This window comes from Hyaena hyaena, unplaced genomic scaffold (assembly GCF_003009895.1).
Source record: "Hyaena hyaena isolate Hyena2069 unplaced genomic scaffold, ASM300989v1 scaffold_31, whole genome shotgun sequence".
NCBI classification, from domain to species: Eukaryota; Metazoa; Chordata; class Mammalia; order Carnivora; family Hyaenidae; genus Hyaena; species Hyaena hyaena.
The window spans coordinates 777,161-797,047 of record NW_024080664.1 but is presented as its reverse complement, the minus strand read 5'-3'; the positions used below and the strand labels follow the sequence as shown (position 1 = coordinate 797,047).

Genomic DNA, 19,887 nt, shown 5'->3' with positions numbered 1-19,887 from the left:
CTTCCTGTTGGTGGTCCTGACCCCCCACCCCGTCTCCCCAGGCCTGGTCGGCAGCCTGTCTCGGGAGCTCAGGGGCCCCACTGGTGACTGTCCCCCACGGGGGCCAGGTGCACGGGGCGAGGTCAGCAAGATGCCCGTAATTTCGGAACAGCCCTCCACCCGCACGTACCAGCTCAGAGGGGCAGGGCAGCACGGGGTGGGGGTGTGCGCAGAGGGTCTAGACCCCTCCCCCAAAGCACAGCGGACGCGAGGGGACGTCAGGGGCTGGGAGCCGACACCTGGGCCTTCCAGGGTGACCCCCTGAAGGACTGCACTGTGACCTTGGGAAGGAGCCTGGGGGAGGGTCTGTCCTGAGGAAGGGACGTCACTGCCTTGGGGTGAGCCTTCTTGTTGTGCTCTTACCTTTCCCACCAGGAAACCATTTCTGGCCTTGTGCCCCAAGCCTCACCCCCCTGGGACAGGACGCTCCTGCCCTGCCCCTCGTCCCCCCTCCCCCCTGCCCAGAGGCTCCTGGGACAGGAAGTCTGTGCCCAGGTTGCAGGAGAGAGAGATTCAGCGAGAGGAGGCCTGGTGGCCAGGGGCGGTGGGCCACCAGCTGAGGCCAGCAGCGTGGCCCCTCACTCCAGGGCCTCCGGGAGTCGCTTCTCCCCAGAGGGGTCAGTTCCCTCCTTTGGGCCAGGGGAACGTGGGACCCTTTATTGAGCGTGTGCCCTGATTGAAATGGAATCAGTAGCCCCACCCGTTCACCTGCCCCAGGGCTCTTCGCCCGCCCTCAAAACCATCTGTTCCGCAACATGGAAGAGTTGGTTGTGGTTGGACTGTCCCCTCCCCCGCCCCTCCCCCGCCCTTCCCCCGCCCCTCCCCCGCCCTCTCCCTGCCCCTCCCCTGCGCAGCATCCCAGCAGCACGGAGGGAGGACTGGCCTGACCCTCGCATCCAGTGCCACGTGGCAGGAAGCACGTGGCCCTGCCTGGTCCGGATTCTGGATGGAACAAAGTTGGCAGATGTAACCTGGGGCTTCAGGGTCCACGGTGAACAGAGGGACACACGTGGGGAAGCCCAGAGGGCAAACCCCGAGCCCTGATGGTAGGACGCTCCCAGGCCAAGGCCCTGGGTGCAGGGAAAATAAGGGGGTGGAAGAAGGAAGGAAGGAAGGAAGGGTTATTCTGGCCTCACTGCTCAGCAGGGGCCTTAGACCCAGAGCTTTCCACGACATGGGGGCTCTTATGAGTGCAGAGCCCCGGGCCCCACCCGGCCTCCTGAGCCAGAACGTGGTGTTTGTTGACGTATTTCCACTGAAGCCTGAGAAGCGCTCTGACCCGTCGGAGAGGCAGGCGGCCGCTCACACGCGACGCCGTGGGGCCTCGCTGGAAGCCCAGCTTGCACAAACCACTGTTGAGGAGACATTTTTTAGACAAATTGGGCAGATTTGTCTCAGGGCAGGCGATCAGGCCCTGAGGCCGTCCGTGTGTTCAGAAGCCACCGGAAGGTCTGGGGGCAGTAACACAATGTCTAGGGTTTGCTTTAAGACCTTCCAGAAAACTCAGACAAGTGGGGGGAGTGGGGGTAAGGACCTGATCAGAGAAACGAGGACCCGTGTGGGTGGCTCCTGGGGCTGATGGCGGGAGATGGCTGTGCCCTACCCCGAGTCTGTTTGGAGAGTTCCCGTCGTGACTCACACTGGAGAGCTTGTTTAAGCCATGAGTGAGTGTCCCCGGTGAGGCTGCCCGCCCCGTCCTCCCCACGAGGCCCTGCGTCAGCGGTCACTGCCTCTGCGAGTCCCCACAGGCTCCGCCAGAGGGGGCCGTTGTCTCCTTGCTCGAAATTCCTCCTGCAGGAAAGTGGGCATCCAGCCGCTTCCTGGGACCGACAGGCACCCACCCAGACCTTCCGCCGAGCTTGCACCCCTGCCAGCCGACCCCCATCCTCGCCGCTGCCTTGCCTGCAGGATGCGGCTTTCTCCAAGCTCCCGGTGGAGCCTCAGTCTCGCCACTGGGTGTCGCTGTTTCCCACGGGGCCACCCGTGGTGTCCCCTCCCTGTCCACCCCCGGCGGCTCCCTGGGCAAGGGGGGGGGGTCCAAGCACAGGCTTTTGGAGTTGGATGACCTTTGACCCCAGACATGCCCACTGGGAAGCCAGGCCTCCTCAGGCCCCCTGCTGAAATGCAGACTCCCAGGCCCACCCCGTCGTCCTGGACCAGAAAGCCCGGGCCTTCGACACTCCTGCGGGGACGCCTGCCCTCCAGGACGGGCCACCTCCCTTTCCTGCCGACTCACAGCCCCTTCTGTGCTGTGGCCTGTGATTCCCGCAGGGAAAGTCCGTGACCCCGTGGGGCTCTCGGGAGGAGCCCCGCGGGGCCGTCCTCTGTTCTGCATTGTGCCCTGCTCCATGGGCTGGCCCACTCTGCACCCCGCCTTCACGGCCCCGGTTAACCGTTAACCGTTCTCCGTCGGATCTTGTCCCAGACGTGCTTCTGCCAGGAAGTTTCCCGGCCTCCCGCTGTGGGGGTTCCCCGAGGCCTCCGCCCCCAGCACCATCCAGGCCTCTCCAGGCCGCGCCCCGGAGCAGTGAGGCCACCCCCCCCCCCAGCATCTTGCTCCTAATTGTTCATTCTCAGAAGGCTGACACAGAGCAGGCATGTGGAAGGTGCTAAACAAACGAAACTGTGAACCGATGAAGCAAAATGCGAGAAACTCTCCCAGAATGTTTCCGGAAGAAATGAGGCGGACATTGGTCACACGGAGGACAGAACTCTGGGTCTGCTCATGGAGTGGTGGGTGCTAAGGGAAAGCATTCAATTTCATGAGTTTTATTTATTTATTTATTTATTTATTGCTAGGAGAGAGAGAGAGAGAGACAGCGTGAGCAGGGGAGGGTCAGAGAGAGAGGGAGTCACAGACTGAAACAGGCTCCAGGCTCTGAGCTGGCAGTCAGCACAGAGCCCGACGCGGGGCTCGAACCCACGAACTGCGAGATCATGACCTGAGCGAAAGTCGGACGCTCAACCGACTAAGCCACCCAGGTGCCCCCAATTTCATGAGTTTTAAAAAGTCAGTTGCACATACTTGTCGGGGTCCCCAAGGCCACCCGGCTCAGTGATTCTCTAGCCCCCCCCCCCACCCCCGACTCAGCACACTCCCAGCTGGGTTCACAACACAGAAGTGGTGGGACGCACAGGAAGGGAGAGGCACACGGGGGACGTCGGGCCTGAGCTCCCGGGACCCCTCCCCGAGGACTCACACAGGCCACCCCCAGGGGCCCGTGAGAGACGAGGCACCCAGGGTGTTTGTCGGGGGCTGGGCACGGGGCCCCCGCGGCCTGGGGTCGATTCCAGATGCCTGGGAGGAAGCGGGTTCTCAGCACGCACCACGCCGCACAGACGTCAGGGGGCAGCGAGGTCCTCTTCTCCGTGAGGGGGTTCCAGCCGCGGGCCCCTGGCAGACGGGCGTCCCCGAGGCAGGCAGTCGGGCAGCTTGGTCACCCTTTCCTGGATGCGATGTGTGCGCCCTGGGGCTGCGGTAACGGATGACTGCGAACCGGGAGGCTCAGACAACACAGTTTACTGTCTCGGTTCTGGACGTGGTGCTGCCCGAGTCTTCCCGCACCTCTACGCAGCTCGTGGCCCCGTCACCCCCAATTCTGCCTCTGTTGTCACACGGTGTCTCCTGTGTCTGTGCCCAAACCGCCCCCTTCTTGTGAGGACAGCGCCGTTGGATCGCTGTCCCCTACTCTGGTGTGACCTCATCTTAACTGATCACATCTTCCGTGACCCTGTCATAAGTCACATCCACCAGGACAAGTAGATTTGGGGAGGACCCCATCGGATCTACGACAGCCGGACACCGCTGGGGTCTGTTTCCCGGGCCCCCGGGCAGAGTGTTCCAGCCGGGGAGGGCGGCTTGCGTGCAGGCACCGGGCAGCGTGTCCCCCGGCTTCCCGCCTGGATTCCGCTCATCTCAGAGAGGAGAGAGCTGCGCTGTCCGGTCGTAGGCATGACTCTCAGGCTCGTGGGAACCTTAAATCCCTAAAAGTCTGAGTCCCGGGGCCAGAGGAGTGGGACAGAGGCCCAGACTCTGCAGGAATTGGCACCTGTGTGGCTGGCAGCCCTGGTTACCCCTGGTCACTGTGGCCCTTGGTGCCTTCCCTGATTGACGGACGGGGACACTGCTCAGGCTGCTCACTGCAGTGACCCGCCCGGCCCCACACCTCCAGGGGAGAGCCCAGCCCCTCCTCTGTGAGCACCCCCCCACCTCCCCGAGCCTGCTCACAGCCCTGTGTGTTGGCGGTGGGGAGTCCTGAGGACGAGGATGGGGGCAGGGGGCTTCTCTTTCTGAGAACCGGCGGTGCGCCCCAGGAGGGCTCGGCTGGGCGCTACCCCTGCTCCCCCAGCCTCTCCCTAGCCCTGTGTGGCCTGGGGAACAGAGTGCTAGGAGTCACCCCAAATGAATCCTTGAAATTCAAACTCATGAGCCCTTCCAGAACTTAGAGGCCCATACCCCCGGGGAGGCCGCCCTCCAGGGCACCCCCATGCACCCTCCTCCTCACCCTCGACAGGATGCCTCACAGAGCACCCTCAGGCTGGCAAGGGGAGGCATGGGCACCAGGTGGTGTTTTGGGGGGAATCAGGGAGGGTCTGGGGTACGACGGGGGCAGAGCATCTGAGCCCGTGAGCAGCCCCGGAGGTGCAGGGAGATGCCTGTGGGCGTGACCAGGGGAGCCAGTGCTCAGACAAGCGGACAGCGGTGAGGAGGAGGCAGGCCCGGCCAGAGACCCGTCCAGGAGAGAGGCCTGGTCCAGCCCATCGGCTGTGGCCCTGGGTGAGTGTCCCCCATCCTAGGGACCTGAATTCACCACCACCATGAGCACCGTATGGGCAGACCTTTTGGGGTGAGGGGGTGAAGAGCCAGGCCCCCGTCTCTCAGAAGGAGTCTGGAACCCCAGGGACCCCAAGCTTGAAGACCCCCCCAAAGGCGATGCTGTTCACCTCCAGGCCTTTACCATGTAGCCTCCAGCTTAGAGGAGAGTGGCCAGAGACGGCTGGCGTGGGCACCCAAGAGACTGGGCCGTGGAGGTTTCTCTGTGGGGCCGGCAAACAGCCACTGAATTAGGAAAATGTCTCTCTTCACTTGTTGGTAAATCCAGGCAAGCTGGTAGTGCTGCTGCCCGGCCGGGGCACAGGCCGCGGCAGCCCGGGGTGGGGGTGGGGGCCTGGACACAGTCTGGCCACACCTCCACTTCACAGGCAGACGGGGGCTCCGGAGTGGCCGAGATGCCAGCCGGCATCCTCTGGATGTCACCTTATGAACGAAACAGCACCCCAGGGACCCCCAGGTGGGAAACGACAGAGCCCCCGTGAGGCCTTGAGAGGCACCGGGCAGGCCCCTCGGGAGTCCCAGGCCGCATGGTCACTGCTCGTGGGGCTGCTCAGTCTCGGAGCACAGGTGCATCGTGGCTGACTGGCCCTTCGTCACATAGCGTGGCCCGGGGCCAGCCTCCTGCCGTCTGCTCGGTGCCTGGCGGACAGAGCTGCCCAGGAGAGGAGCGGCCGCGGGTCTCCCAGCCTCCCCGGGCGCAGGCCTGGGGCCCCGAACCGTCCCGGTGACGGCTGCCCTGCTCAGCGCTGCCCCCGGGACTGGGCTCCCGGCCCGCGCTGCAGGTGCGCGTACTTCACACTCAGGCCCTCGTGCCCCGCCCCCCGGGGAGCCCTGCGCCCCAGGGAGGCAGCTCAGCCGGGCGGCCCGGCCGCTCTCAGCAGAACGCTGACGGTCAAGAGCGCTGGCCCATAGCGCCTCTCGCCACATGACTAAGCAACTGCCCACGGACACAGTGTCTTCTCAGGGTCCCCTCCTTGGGGCGGGCTCTGCATGACATTCACTGGGCAGAGACCCGCTCCTGCCCCTCCGTCATGGCCTGGACCCCCGGGGCCGGGCGCCGCTCAGCTGACAGCTGCGTGTGGCCCCCCCGGCAGCCGCTGCTGGGGAGGGTCCCGCCACTCAGGCTGACAGAGGGGTTTCAGGCCCACCCTTCCGTGGGACCTGGCGGGCTGTCCGTGGGAAGCGAGCCCCCGGGCCTCTAGTGGCCTTCCCCAGACTGGGGTGTCCCGGCAGGCTGGCGCTAGCTGTCGATTTGAAGAGCGTCCTGGAGAAGCCGGCAGGGGCGAGGCGGCCTGTGACCCGCTGTCGGGTCTCTGTCGGCCCCGAGAGCCGGGGGACAGATGGCCCACGCCCTGCCTTGCTCACACGGCTCGGGGGCCCGGCAGGCGGCAGGCCCGAGGCAAAGGCAGTCACCAACTGTGGAAAACCAGAAGTTAAATCTAAAAAACAGACTCTTATCACAGCATGGCGGACGGCAGAGGGGCCCCCGGCTGAATGCGGAGGCGAGGCCCCCGGGCCCCCCGGGAGCTGGCCGGGAGGCCCACCCAGGAGCGAGGGGAGGACTCACGCCCCGCCCGAGCCCTGGCTGACGGGCACAGGGCGCGGGACACCTTCCGGGCAGGTGCTGAGCGTGGTCTTGCGTCAAGGCCGAGGTCGAGGCGCGCCTGGCCAGGTGGCCGTGATCTCCGGGGCTCCAGGCACAGAGGTCGGGTGCCCAGCCGGCTGCTGGCTGTCGTCACGGCCTCCGCGGCTCCCAATCGGCTCGTGGCCTGAGGGAACGCCTCTCTGGATTGCGACAGCTCCCCTCCCCGTTAGGCTAACACAGGATTCCTTTCTGTTTGGGAACAACGCACGCCCCTCCGGGGTCTCCGGGCGTGCCCCTCCCACCCCCCACCTGCCGGCTGCTGGGCCAGTCCCGGGCCCAGGCCTCCCCCACCCTCCCACGTGCGGCACGGAGCACGCAGCGGGGTCCTTCCCCGGCATGGGGCCGGCCGCAGACAGACAGCGTGACCCGGGCAGCGTGTGGCACGTGGCACGATGGAAGGGCGTCCGAGGGACCCACACAGCCGAGACGACTCCCTGGACGGATGGGAGGGTGCCCAGAGGAAGGGGTGTAGTCACCGAGGGAAGGAGCCAGGGCAGCTGCCGAGATCCAAGGGTGCCTGGCCTGGGGAGGGAAGGTGCACGGTGGGGTGTGTCGTGTCCGACCAGCTCAGGGCAGAGGAAGGGTTCCCCGGGGCTGGGCCGGGCTGACACCGTGACTGCCGAGGCCCAGAGCTACACAGACGCCACCAGGCTGTGGGGGGCAGATGCCGTGGCGGGGCGGGGCCTGAGAATGGCAGCTCCATTAGGGGGTCTGCACACACCCTCCTGACACAGGCCTCCAGCTGTGTGGAACCCCCACCTTTGTTGCTCGGTCCCTGCAGGTCCCCCTGGGTCCTCACTGGCCCCCCGGCCCTGGGACGGACACACTTCCCGTTCTCGAGGCCTCCAATGCCCCCCACCCTGACCTTCTCCTGGCAGCCCCCTGGGGTGCTCCCCCTCTTCTAGGCTCTCGGCTCCCAGCACCCAGGACCCCCCTGGTCCAGCCTCCTCCCCCACCTGTTAGGGCTTCTACTTCTCTCCTCTTGCTGATGCCGCATCAGCTGGAGCAGCCAGACCGGTCCTGGTCCAGAGTGCGTGCTCTGGAAGAAGGGAAGGAGGGGAGGGAGGGAGGGAGGGGAAGAGGAGAGGGAGAGGAGGCGAGAGGAAGAGAGGGGAGGGGAGGGGGGGAGGGGGAGTGCCCACTGAGCTGAAGAAGTCGAGGCTAACAGCAGCCCAGGGCCGGCTGGGACCCCGCCTTCCCTGGGGCTGGGACTGGGCTACGTGGGCTGCCCTGGGCTGCTCTCTGCTCGGCATGGGGAGCCCGCTTGTGCGTGTTTCCTCACCCATCGGACGAAGCCCGTCGGACAGACAGACCACCACCACTTCCGCAACGCTGTGGAGGTTCCCAGGGGCCCGGGCCGGGACTGTCCAGCCTGGCTAAGGCTCTCTGGGTCCCCCAGACCCAGCAACAAGAGCTGAACGAAAGGACTTCGCCGAGCCGGGGATGGAGCCGTCACGGGGGAGGCCACATGCCAGGCCCCAGGGGCGGGGCCGCCTCCGAGGTCACTGTGAAGGCTCCTGCGGAAGGCCTGACGCTTCCCTGGTGACTGAGGCCCGCAGTGTCAGAGCCTAAACACAGCAGAATCCCACAGGCTCCGACCAGGCCCCTCGAGAACCACGCGAGCCCTGGTGCAGCACAGGGAACACCAGGGAGGGGCCGCCCTTCCTGACCCCCACCCCGGCCCCGGGCGGCTCCTGCTCGGCTGGGTCTGGCTCCCTTTCCTGCAAGTAGTCGTGAGCTGCGTTTATTGTAACCACCTGTCGACCTGGCAAGCGGAGGAGGCCTCCAGACAGATGTGCCCTCGGGTACGTGAGTGAACAGCACTCCTCAGGGCCCACGGGGATGGAGACGCGGAGGAAGTTCTTATTTCTCAAAGGATCAGGAATGACTACGTCCTCAGTGTGTGTGTGTGTGTGTGTGTGTGTGAGTGTGTGTGTGTGTGTGTAAGAGAGAGAGAGAGACAGACAGAGACAGAGACAGAGAGTGTTGATACACACAGGACATACATATTTGCTAAATTAAACCTTTCCCTTAGCTCAACAAACTATGGCCTCTGGGCCAAATCTGGCCCACGATTTGCTTTTATAAATAAAGTTTTATTGGCACACAGCAACACCGGTGTAGCCACTTTTTCACTACCACAGCAGGACTGAGTAGCTGCAACACAGCCTGTAAGGCCTGCCACATCTGAAGTATTTGCTCTCTGGTCCTTTAAGGAAACCTGGGGAGGCCCTGCGAGTCCAGCAGGATGCACTTGGCTGGGGCCGAGGAGCTGGGAGGGGCCGAGGGCAGAGCACAGCTTGCCAAGCTCTGTTTGTCATTGACTGGACTCTGAAGGATCCTCCCCCGACCAAGGGTTCAACACCCTGGCTGTCAGGTCCTGACATGCAGGAGAAGTGTCAATAAGGGGTCAGGTAACACCGACAAGCACCGAAAGGCAGAGAGGGTGCAGCGGGGAGCCCATCGACCGGCCTTGCCTCTGGACACCAGCGCGAGGCCAGCTGGGAAATGTTCCGAGCACTGGCCAGCGCCAGTGCGGCCCTGGGGCCCCCGGTGGCAGGTTGGGCGCGGACCATGACCTCCCAGCAGCTGCTGGTGGCCCCTCCAGGGGCCCTGCTCAAGCCCCTGTCCATCCCTAACCGGCTCCTGCTGGGGCCCGGCCCTTCCAACCTGGCTCCGCGTGTCCTGGTGGCCGGGGGGCTGCAGATGATCGGGCACATGCACAAGGAGATGTTCCAGGTAGGCTGTGTGGGAGGTGGCAGAGGGTCCCCGGGGGGCGGGCAGGGAGCAGGGTCTGACCTGCACCCCACTGCCCCCAGATAATGGATGAGATCAAGCAAGGCATCCAGTACGTGTTCCAGACCAAGAACCCCCTCACCCTGGCCATCAGCGGCTCGGGGCACTGCGCCCTGGAGGCCGCCCTGTTCAACGTCTTGGAGCCGGGGGACTCCTTCCTGGTCGGGGTCAATGGCATCTGGGGGCAGCGGGCTGCGGACATCGGGGAACGCATCGGTAAGCGACGGCGCGGAGGGCGGGGGGTGGGCCCTCGCGTCTTCCTTCCCCAAGGCCTCCTGCGGGAGCCCGGCACACCCACCCCACGTGACCCCCGGCACCAACCGGGGCCCCTCCGCGGGCAAGTCTCGTCCCCTTCGTGCACGCGGCCCCTGCCCGGCCAGCCGCTGCCTTCTCCAAGTGGGGACTGGGGTGCTCGACTGATCCCCGGCTCCCCGTCCCCCAGAGCGTGAGGACAGCCGTTTCCCCAGCGTGTGGGGCACCTCAGGTTTCTGCACGGACCCGGGAGCGCCCCCGCAGCTCGCCGGGGCCCCAGGCTTCACCTCTGCCCTGTGACAGAACAGGGTTCTGGAGGCTGAAAGCCCCTCCCGGAATCCCTCAGGAGCTGCAAAGGACAGAGGCCCAGACGAGGTTTTCACTTCCGGAGTACAATTTTCTGGAGACAAAAATCCGAAGCAGGAGTGTGCAGAGGGTTTAATGATTGACCGCGGCGTGCGGAAACGCCCCCTGCCCCTGCACGGTCAGCTCCACACATGGCCGCACTCAGGCCTGGTTAACGGACACCCCCCGGGGGCCCAAGGGGGCCCCCCACGTACCTGGTCCCCTCCAGTTCACACGCTGGTTTTCAAGGGGAGGCAGCATCGGGCAGAGGCCCGCAGTGGACCTCAGAGGCCCCCTCGCTCCAGAGGCGCCGACTGACCCTTCTCTGCCCCCCCGCACCCCCGGCTTGGCGCCTCCGTCCTTCTACACTGGGCCCTGGAGCCGCTGCGCGGCTGGGGGGCGGGGTGAGCGGGACAAGGGCCTGTCCGTCCTCACGCGCCGCGGCTCCACCGGGCCTCCTACAAACGCTCTGTCCTGGCCGGGGCCGAGCCTGGCCGCTCTCATGCCGCGCACCCCAGGAGCCTCAGCTCCCTGAACACACCCCAGCTTCCTCTTCCCTGCGGCCACGGGCTGGGGCGGGCGGGCACCCCCTCACAGGGCCTGGCTGCTCGGCACAGACCCCGTCTCCACCCCGCGGCGGAGGGTGCTAACCACTCACGCTGCCCCCCCCCAGGGGCCCGAGTGCACACAATGATCAAGGACCCTGGGAAACACTACACTCTGAAGGACGTGGAAGAGGTAGGGAGGGCGCACGGGCCCCGGGGGGGGGGGGGGCAGCTGGCCGAGGGGCCTGGGGGCTGGGAGACCCAGGCTGAGCCTCTGCTCTTCCCAGGACCAGGTGACCAGGCACAGGAGGAGCATCCCAGTGCCTGGGGGGCCGGTGGGAAGATGAATAGGGAGGGCTCTGCCTGGCAGGGAAACCGAGTCAGGAGCCCAGTCCTACGGGCTGGGTGAGAGGGGCCGAAGGGGGAGGTGGGGAGCGGGGCCTGACACTCAGGATGCCAGCCGCTCCCCGTCGGGAAAGGCCCATCCCAACCAGCTGAGACCCTGGGGACTCAGCTGACCCCACTGGGCCCTGACGGGCGGAGGTGGGAGGCCGGGGAACCTTTGCTCTGACTCTGGGAGAAAGTCCTCCTCTTCCGGGACCAGCCGGCCTCCCAGAGCCCAGATGCTGGCTCAGCACACGCACAGAGGCTTGAGGCCCGTCCGGCTTCCGCCGCCCACATCTGCACCCTCCACGTCGGGGAAAGGAGGGTTTGGGGGGCAGATCCTGCTCTGCCCTCGCCAGGAAGTCTTCCTGGGAGGGGCTGGTGGGCCCAGGCGAGGCCCCCCCCCCCGGCTGTGCCCACGCTGTCACTTCCGTCCCTCCCAGGGTCTGTCCCAGCACAAGCCAGCGCTGCTGTTCCTGACCCAGGGGGAGTCGTCCAGCGGCGTGCTGCAGCCCCTCGACGGCTACGGGGATCTCTGCCACAGGTGAGCCTGGCCAGGGGGGCGGGGCGGGGGGCGGGGCCAAGCACGGCCCAGAGCCCGGCTGGGGCTCGGGGTGCTGGCGGGTCCCTCTGGTCAGGGGACAGCAGGTGAGACCCGGCTCCCATCCTGCCCCTCTGCCCTCCCCCGTCTGTCACACAGAGCGAGATGCAGGCACCCCCGGGTCCTCCTCGCTCTGCACTGAGTCTGGGTGGGCCCAACGCATCTGAGGCAGGACCAGGTGCTCCGTGGCCGGGAGTGCCCACTACCCTCCAGTCCCCATGGCCGGGAAGGTGCGGATCCCGCTCTCCGGGGCCCGGGAACTGCCCGGCCCAACCTTGTCCTAAGATCCAAGAGCCCCAAGCAGCCTCTGGCCTTCACTGGCCTCCTCCAGCCTCCCTACCGCTGCTTGGGGCTGGCAAGGCCTCAGGTACAGTCGGGTGGGACTCCCCGCTGTGACCGGCAGTCCTGCCCCGGAGAGCTGACCGCAGGATGGAGGGAGGGGAGCCCTCTCCACTGGGCAGGCTCACCCCAGCACGGCTGCTGTCCACCGTGGGGGACCTGGGGGCTGCTTGGCACTGCCCCCCAGGACAGCCCGTGCCCTGGGGTCTTGTCTAGTAAACCCAGCCTGGGCTATGACCCTCGGAGCACCCACCTGTCCCCTCTGTGCCCAGTGTGGGATACTCTTTATGCTTCAAAAAAATATTTTTAAGTAATCTCTCTGCCCGACGTGGGACTCAAACTCATGGCCCGGAGATTAAGAGCCATACATTCTACTGTTTGGCTTTCCTGTTGCCTAAGAAAGTGTGGAGGTGGAGGGGAGCCGAAGTCTCCAGCTCAGGCTGTTTCTGGACTCGCTGGGCTCTGGACATACGGCCAGCATGCTGCTGCCTGAGCCCTGGGCCCCCCCAGGGCCACACGCTGCCGGGGGGGCCCTCGCGCACACCTGCGGTCCCTGCCCCTCGGCTCGCCCCGGTTCCCTCGCAGAGCTGGTACTGGGGGTCCGAGAACCCAGGAGGATGCACCCTGGGTGGGGGGGAAGGCTCCCAAGCTTCCACACTGGCCCTCAGGGCCCCTCCAGGAACCCCACCAGGCAGTCGCAGCCTCTCCTGCTTTACTCTCTTGCCCTGCACCCCCAGGTACAAGTGCCTACTCCTCGTGGACTCGGTGGCGTCCCTGTGCGGGGCCCCCATCTACATGGACCAGCAAGGTAAGGCATGGCCCCTGCACCCCCCGGGGGCCCAGAGGGGACGGTTTCTGAGGCAGTGCCTGCAAGGCCGCCAGCAGCCCACACGTCGGACTAGGACCCCAGGGGAAGCGCTGGTCACCTGGCCGAGGCGGGACCTGCCCACGGACTAATCAATACCCCAGTGTTTCTGTGGCCCCGTCGTGGAGAGCGGGCAGAGGGGCTCCCTCAGCTTCTGGAGACTCACTCAGAGCCTCTCGGTGGGGGGAGGGGGGTAGTGCCAGGGCCCCTGTCAGTCAGGCCGGGCCTCGGGGTCCCCACCAGCTTGTCATGTGCAGTGAGCACTGTTTCCAGGGCCACCTTGCAGGCCAACCCGGAGAAGCCGTTCGGGCTCAGCATTTCCTCCCAGAAGAAAGTCCCAGTCCACACGGCGTGGTGCCTGGCCACAGCCACCCTTCTCCCGCTCGGCGGGGCAAACTGCTTCCGGAATCCTCTCTCATCAGGGAGCTCTGGGCCATCGAGGGGGAGATTCCAGCTGCTCTGAAAGAAAGGGCTCAGGGAGGGGGCCCTGGGGACGCAGTGCGGGGGACAGGGCTGCCCCCAGGGTGCCCACCCCAGCGCCTCCCGGGCTGGCCGACCCCGTGGTGCGAGGGAAGAGGCTGCAGCCCAGACCCCAGGGGACAGTGTGGCCCCGAGAAGCCAGGGCTGGAGCCCAAGACACCGCACCACCCGTCCCCGCCTCCCCGTCCCCAGTGAGGGCACGGGCGCTGCGAGCACCGCTCAGGGTGTTCGAGGCCTTTGCCCTTCAGTGCGCAGGATCACGGGGACACGGCACGGTCCCCTTTCCCCATCGGCAGGCCTCTGGGCTCCCTCTGGGCTTATGGTTTCAGGAGCAAACTGCAGCGAGTGATCCCACAGGGTCAGGGCTGCTGGGAGTGTGTACAGCCCCCTCGGGCCCCGGCTGTGAGGGGGGGGACGTGACCGAGGTGCTTTGTCACGACCCTTCGCTGCTGCCTGGAGTGTAAAATCTCAGGTGGTGATGGTGTCGGTTTTCGTGAAAGTTCCGTGGCCTCCTGACGTGGCAAGAAAACCCGTTTTGGCCTGTGTTCCGCCCCACGTGCGCTCACCACACTGACGCCGCCTGTGGGGGTTCTCGGCTGAGCAGACCGCACGGGGGTGGCCTGCAATTCAGTTCCACCTACCTGGAGCCCGCGTCCCCCCGCGTAGGTCAGGGACTTACTCCTACAAGACTGTCCACCCTGCTTCACATGGCCCTGGCGCTGCGGGCCCCCAGGTCACCCAAAACTTGTCTGACTTGCTGGGGCCGGTCTGGGCCCCCCACCGCGCCCCCTGCGGCGATCCCTCCCCAGGGAGAGCTTGGCCCCCAGGAGCACACGCCCCCCCCTCTCCACAGGCATTGACATCCTGTACTCTGGCTCCCAGAAGGTCCTGAACTCACCTCCGGGGACCTCGCTCATCTCCTTCAGTGACACGGCCAAGTGAGTGACTCCTGGGCCCCTGACCACAGGCTGGATGTGCAGCGAGGCCGGGGGGCCCCTGAAGTAGGAGGGTCGGAGCAGGAGGGAAGGGCTCTTGGGGCTGTGCTCAGAGACACCCTGGACTACTCAGCACCCACCCTGGATAGGGGCCCACCCTGGACGGGTGTGCTGGAGCTCTGAGTTCATAGGGTGGGCGGTGGCCAGGGCGCAGTGAGGTCACCTGTGTGAGGATGCAGAGCCCAGCATTCTGGAAGCGCCCCAGCCTCGACTCAAGGACCGGGGGCCCAGCGCCTCACCCCCACGCCTCCACCCTTGGCTCGGTGTCCAGGGGCTGATGCACGAGCCGCTTGATGGGGTGGGTGTGGACCACTTTCGTCCAGCAGCCCCAGTGTCCCCCAGTCCTGGGTGTCCAGCCCCTGAGCCAGGCCAGGCCGGGGTGGGGGAGGGGCCCAGGGGATGCAGCACTGACACGGTCTCGGGTGGGGTCAGGGGTTGCATGGGGTCGTGGGAAGTGTGAGCTGCCTGCGGGAAGGGCAGGGAAATGGCTGAGGCAGAGCCCCTATCCGGTCACACCCATGCAGAGAATAGATGTATTAAAGCCTCAAGATCGGCTGCATTACTAGGGCCTGAGAGGAGAGGAGCGGGGGCCCCAGCTGAGCCTGGCCCCCGGGGTGCAGGGCCTGGGCACCAACACGGGGGCCCGGGGTGCCTGCCGCTCTGGCTCCCTGCTGTGGAGCAGCGTAGCCTGACAGCCCCCGGGCGCTCCAGCCGGACAGGCGGCACTCAGGCTGCTCCTTCCTTGCCTTCCCAGAAACAAGATTTACACTCGGAAGACGAAGCCCGTCTCCTTCTACCTGGACATGAAGTGGCTGGCCAACATCTGGGGCTGTGACGGCAAGCCCAGGATGTGAGGGCCGCGGGCCCGGGCCGGGGCCACGCCTGGTGGCGGGGCGTGGGGGTGGCCTCTCTCTCACGCAGCCTCTCAGCAGCTTTACACCCTGGGTTCTGAGCCTGCTCCCCAGCTGGGGCCCCAGGTCTCACCAGAGTCAGGCCATCCATGCCCCTTCTCGGCTCCCCACGCCTCCCTGACCTGGGGGCTCAGGCCCAGAAGCATGGCCCCCACCGCCCTGCACCAGGCCCTCTCCTCCCGGACCCAGTGCACCTCTGGACACTCTGGGCCTGGCCGTTGTCATGCCTTCCCATTCCTGGGTCTCGGTTTACCCACCTCTCAAAAAGGGGGCTCAGCCAGGGGCTCCTTGTTAAGTGGCTTTCACCGTAACCCACACGGGGATTAGGAGACCAGGAATTGGGCCCTACTCAGCGGGCACAGCGGCTCTCAGAAAGGACAGGCTGGGGTGGGGCCCCAGCCCTAGGCGACGGGGCCTGAGCCTCGCCCTCCCCAGACCTAGCTGCTTCTCCAGCTCTGAGTCCGTAACCCCCCAAACCGGACGGCAGCCCTCTGGGAAGTGGCCCGGCCCGCCCCCCACCCAGTGACACTGGACCAGGCCCACTCTTGTCTTCCAGATACCATCACACCACCCCCATCATCGGCCTGTACAGCCTGAGAGAGAGCCTGGCCCTCATGGCGGAGCAGGTGAGGGGAGAGGGGTGGAGAGCGGGGGCCGGGCGTGTGCAGGGGTGCGGGGTGGGCTCCAAGCAGGGGCGTGGGGAGGGGGTGGGCTCCTTGCAGGGGTGTGGGAGGGGGTGGGAGGGCTGGCTGCAGACAGAGGGGTTCCGGGGAGGACAGAGCCCTGGGGACAGAGCACTTTCCCACAGCCCGTCTCCAGCTCCCAGGGTGGGGCAGGGGCCAAGTGGGGACCCGTGGGTGTGACCAGAGGGTGTCTTTGTCCAGTGCAGTAACCAGGCTCTCGGGGCACAGAGAGTGGGCTCTGCAGGACACAGGACAGGAGACATTGCTGGGGGTCACCCCGGGGTCGCCCAGGAAGCCTGCCAGCCTGCAGCCCAGAGGCAGGGAGAGCGCCTGCGCGTGGCCGGCCCCCCCGTGTGGGCTGCGTGTGCCCTTCCGTGTCTGCTCGTGGAGCCGGCGCCCCAGGGCTGGGCCAGTAGGGGCTGAGGTGTCCCGTGAGCTGAGGGGGTCACCGGCCTCAGGCTGGCCGTGTGCCAAGGGGGTGCGTAGCTGCGAGGGGGTGAGGACAGCGGATCGTGGGGGTCCCTGCGCTGGGAAGACAGGAGACAGGACTGTGGGTAGCTCAGAAGCCCCTTCCTGTCCCCTGGCCCGCAAGGCGCTCCCACCTCACATCCTCCAGGGACCACAAGGCGCCAGCCACTGGCTGGGCCCCCCACTTCCTGTCCCAGGCCCAGACTGTTGCCACGGCGCCAAGGTGGCTCTGGGTCTGGCCCTGGGGCAGGGGGCTCAGGGCGTCTCTACGGAGACCCGAGTCCAGGCGAGGCGAGGAGCCCTTCCAGCCTGAAGCTGCCCCCACCATGGATGAGATACAGGGTCCCTCCCTGTCACCGCAGAGGGAGGGGCCCCGCCCCGCCCTCCCCCACCTTGCCCACTGGGTGCCCTCTCCCCTCCCAGGGCCTGGAGAATAGCTGGCGGCAGCACCAGGAGGTCACCGCTTACCTGCACGGGCGCCTACAGGGGCTGGGCCTGAAGCTCTTTGTGAAGGATCCAGTAAGGAGCGCGGGGCAGGGGCGGGGCGGGGGCGGGGCGGGGGGCAGAGGGCAGGGGGCAAGGCAGAAAGGGGAGAGACAGAGGGTGTGGGGGAGGGGAGGACTCCTGTCCTCTGAATGGATACAGGGTCCTGCGGTCACCTGGGTGGTCATTGTCACCGTCACAGCGGCCTGGCCTCTGTGGGTGCTTAGCTCAATGCCCCCATGTGCCCCACAGCCTCCCGCCTAAAGTAGTAATGGGCGAGCTCCGAGCCAGAAGGTGCCCGTGGCCTCCGGAGCCCCGGCACTCCGGCCAGGCAGGGGTGGAGGGTGGGGGTGTCCGCTCGAGGCGCCCAGTCAGCCCAGGTCTCAGCAGGAAACAGAAGCTCCTTCTCCCCAGTAAGGTGTCACCTGCCCAGGGGGGCAGACATCATACACACGAGAAGGGTGTCCACAGACTCGGATGCCCAGCCCTGAGCACCCGCCAGTGGGCAGGGGCCCCTGGGAGGTGGTGACCTCCCTGTCCCTGGGCTCCGTCTCCCTCCCTCCATGCCCTCCCCCGCCTCTGCCCACCCCTTTGGGGCCTGAGACCAGGGCTGGAGTCTGTCAAGGGGGCGGGGGCGGCTGAGCCGGGCCTGTCTGGCAGGCGCTCCGGCTCCCCACTGTCACCACCGTGGCCGCGCCCGCTGGCTACGACTGGAGGGACATTGTCAACTACGTCATGGACCATTTTGACATCGAGATCACAGGCGGCCTGGGGCCCTCGACGGGGAAGGTAAGGCGCAGGGCCGCTGCTCTGAGCAGCCAGGGATGAGGTCAGGCCACACGTGCCACGTTCCCACCCCAACACGGAGCGCCATGCGCCAGGCCCAGGCTGAGGCCGGCGGCCGGCGGTTCCCCGGGGCAGCAGGGGCACCCACACAGGAGCACCCTTCTCTGAACCAGGGGCCCGTGCAGGGGGAGCTGGGCGAGGTGCACTCTCCCGCCCCCGTCACCTCAGCCTGGTGAGCTCGTGGGCTGCGGCCTCTCCAAGTCCACCCCGAATGTCCTTCCTCATCTCCCTCCGAGCGGGCAGACCAGGCTGAAGGTGCCATGCCTGGGTCTGGCTGTGCCCACTGAGCGGGCGACTCAGGGTGAAGCTCTCAGTGTGGGGGGTCCCACCTGGCTCTGCCTGGCCCTCATTCCGGCCCCCTGCGCCCTGCAGGTGCTTCGGATCGGCCTGCTGGGCTGCAACGCCACCCGGGAGAACGTGGACCGAGTGATCCAGGCGCTAGAGGAAGCGCTGCAGCGCTGCCCCCGAAACAAGCTGTGACCTGGCTGCCCCCCCGAGCCCCGCCCTCCCGGAGGGGCTGGCTGGGGGCACCGGGAGCAAACAGACTCTGCCAGACGGTCGGGCCCCAGGGGGACAGGGCAGCTGCCACCCCAGCCCCAGGAAGTCCTTCTTTCAAGCGGCACCTCCCGGAAGTGGACCACGTGGGCTCGGGACCCACGGCACCTCCCACATGAGCGGCAGCCCCCACAGGTCCCGGCCGGTGGACACTCAATAAAGAGCCATCGGTCATCTGTCCTCACTGTGTGCAGGGTGGGCGGCAGCGGAAGAGTCTGGCCCCTGACCGCCCGAGTTCGGGGATTGCTCGGGGGCAGGGCCTCGCCTGGGGCCTCCCCAGGGCTGGGAAACCGGGTGTAGGGGCCCTGTCACCCCACACCCTGCCCGGATCTCACACGTGCAAAATACCACCCCCCACTCGCCATCAGGGCAGCCCCCAGGGCCCACAGGGCTGACTCGTGACTGGTGATTGGAGTCACTGAGATTAAAGCACCCACAGGCCCAAGGCACACGGCCGGGACTTGACCCGGGAAGACTGAAGGCCACAACGTAGGCACATGGGCCTGGGCACGTGCGGACAGTCCAGGGATCTCAGATGCACAGCCAAGGTGGGGGGCCTCCGGGCCCCGCGGCCCCTCCCTGTTCTCCGCTTGGCCCCCTCTGGCCCTCAACCACCCCCTTACTTGGGATTTCTGCCCAGGTGCCCTCAGCTTCTCCTTTCTAAGACTTCCAGAACATGCAGCCTCAGCTCTACTGATCATAGCCACACCCATGCGTGCCTGTCTGCACGGCCCTCCGCGGAGGAGGGCCTCAGGTGGAGGTGGACACCCACAGCCCATGTCCTTGTGGACGGCAGCGGTCGGTCTGACTCGGCCCCTGTCACTCACCCAGGTTCCAGCAGGTTGTGTGCACTGGAGTCGGGGTGTCCCCATGAGCTCACAGCCACCAGGACAGACAGGCACAGGAGCTGAGGGGGCCGAGGGTCTGAAATCCAGAGTGGAAGGTGGGTGGAGGGAGGCTCTTCCAGAAAAGGCCAGACAGGGCCATGTGGGCCACCTCCAGGACATGGCCTTTGTCCCGACAGCAGCCCTGTCGTGGTTGGGTTTTCCCTGCCAGGGGGGTGAGGTGGCAGGGACAGGGGACCCCCACCTGACTGTCAGCACAGGCCAGTTTTGCTGGTGTTTGTGTGACACACAGACGGACCCACGGCACGTCCCCTATTGTGTCTGCTGCGTTCACTCAACACTCTGGACGGTCATGCGTGTTGCTGCAGGGACACGGGGACGGTCTTCCCTGCCTGTGCTTTTCGCGGGCACGGTGGTCACGCTCTGCTATCTTCTGCTCTTAACGGACCGTCCAGCTGGGGGCTATTGTGCATAAGGCCGGACAGACTTTCCTACGTGTGACCTTGCGCAGACACACGTGCTCACTGCTCTTGGGAAATAACTACGAGAGAATCATGGGCCCCACGGTAGGCAGGCGTTAGCTTTATAAGATGCCACAAGACCCTGTGAAGTGCTTGTAACGTTTACGGAGAGTCCCAGTCTCTGCACAGCCTCACCGATGGCTGGTGTCGTCTTCTCCAGTGGGTGTGACATTGTACGTGATTTGGTTTAAATTTGCATTTGATCGATGCCTGACAACATCAAACATCTTTTCAAGGGCAGACTGGCCATGTGTCTGTCTTCTTTTGAGACTTGTTGGCTCAAGCATTTTGCTCCTATTACTTGATTGTCATCTTTTTATTGTCAACTTATGGTCGTTATTTTATAGATTCTGGATACCGCCGGAAGTATGATGCGAATTTTCTCCTTTTCCGCAGCTCACCGATACATTTCCTTAATCCTGTCTTCCAAAGAGCAGGTCTTTTCCTTTGGTGAG

General features: G+C 65.8%; 1 protein-coding gene across 1 annotated transcript; it reads left to right on the top strand.

The window, feature by feature from the left end:
- The first annotated feature begins 8,908 nt into the window (after window positions 1–8,908).
- On the top strand, window positions 8,909–18,246 carry AGXT (alanine--glyoxylate and serine--pyruvate aminotransferase). The gene is made up of 11 exons (XM_039228510.1): window positions 8,909–9,257; window positions 9,338–9,530; window positions 10,585–10,649; window positions 11,284–11,384; window positions 12,518–12,588; window positions 13,979–14,063; window positions 14,875–14,970; window positions 15,588–15,657; window positions 16,606–16,701; window positions 17,326–17,454; window positions 17,884–18,246. Exons 1-11 carry the CDS (start codon window positions 9,027–9,029, stop codon window positions 17,989–17,991), a joined length of 1,245 nt encoding a protein of 414 aa, XP_039084441.1. The 5' UTR covers window positions 8,909–9,026; the 3' UTR covers window positions 17,992–18,246.
- The last annotated feature ends 1,641 nt before the right edge of the window (window positions 18,247–19,887 follow it).

Bases quoted from the DNA above. Each gene is read 5' to 3' on its own strand.
- AGXT (XM_039228510.1), top strand. From the start codon at position 9,027: ATGTTCCGAGCACTGGCCAGCGCCAGTGCGGCCCTGGGGCCCCCGGTG. The intron at 14,064-14,874 runs GTGAGTGACTCC...TTGCCTTCCCAG, and splicing joins TCCTTCAGTGACACGGCCAA to AAACAAGATTTACACTCGGA. The intron at 17,455-17,883 runs GTAAGGCGCAGG...TGCGCCCTGCAG, and splicing joins TGGGGCCCTCGACGGGGAAG to GTGCTTCGGATCGGCCTGCT.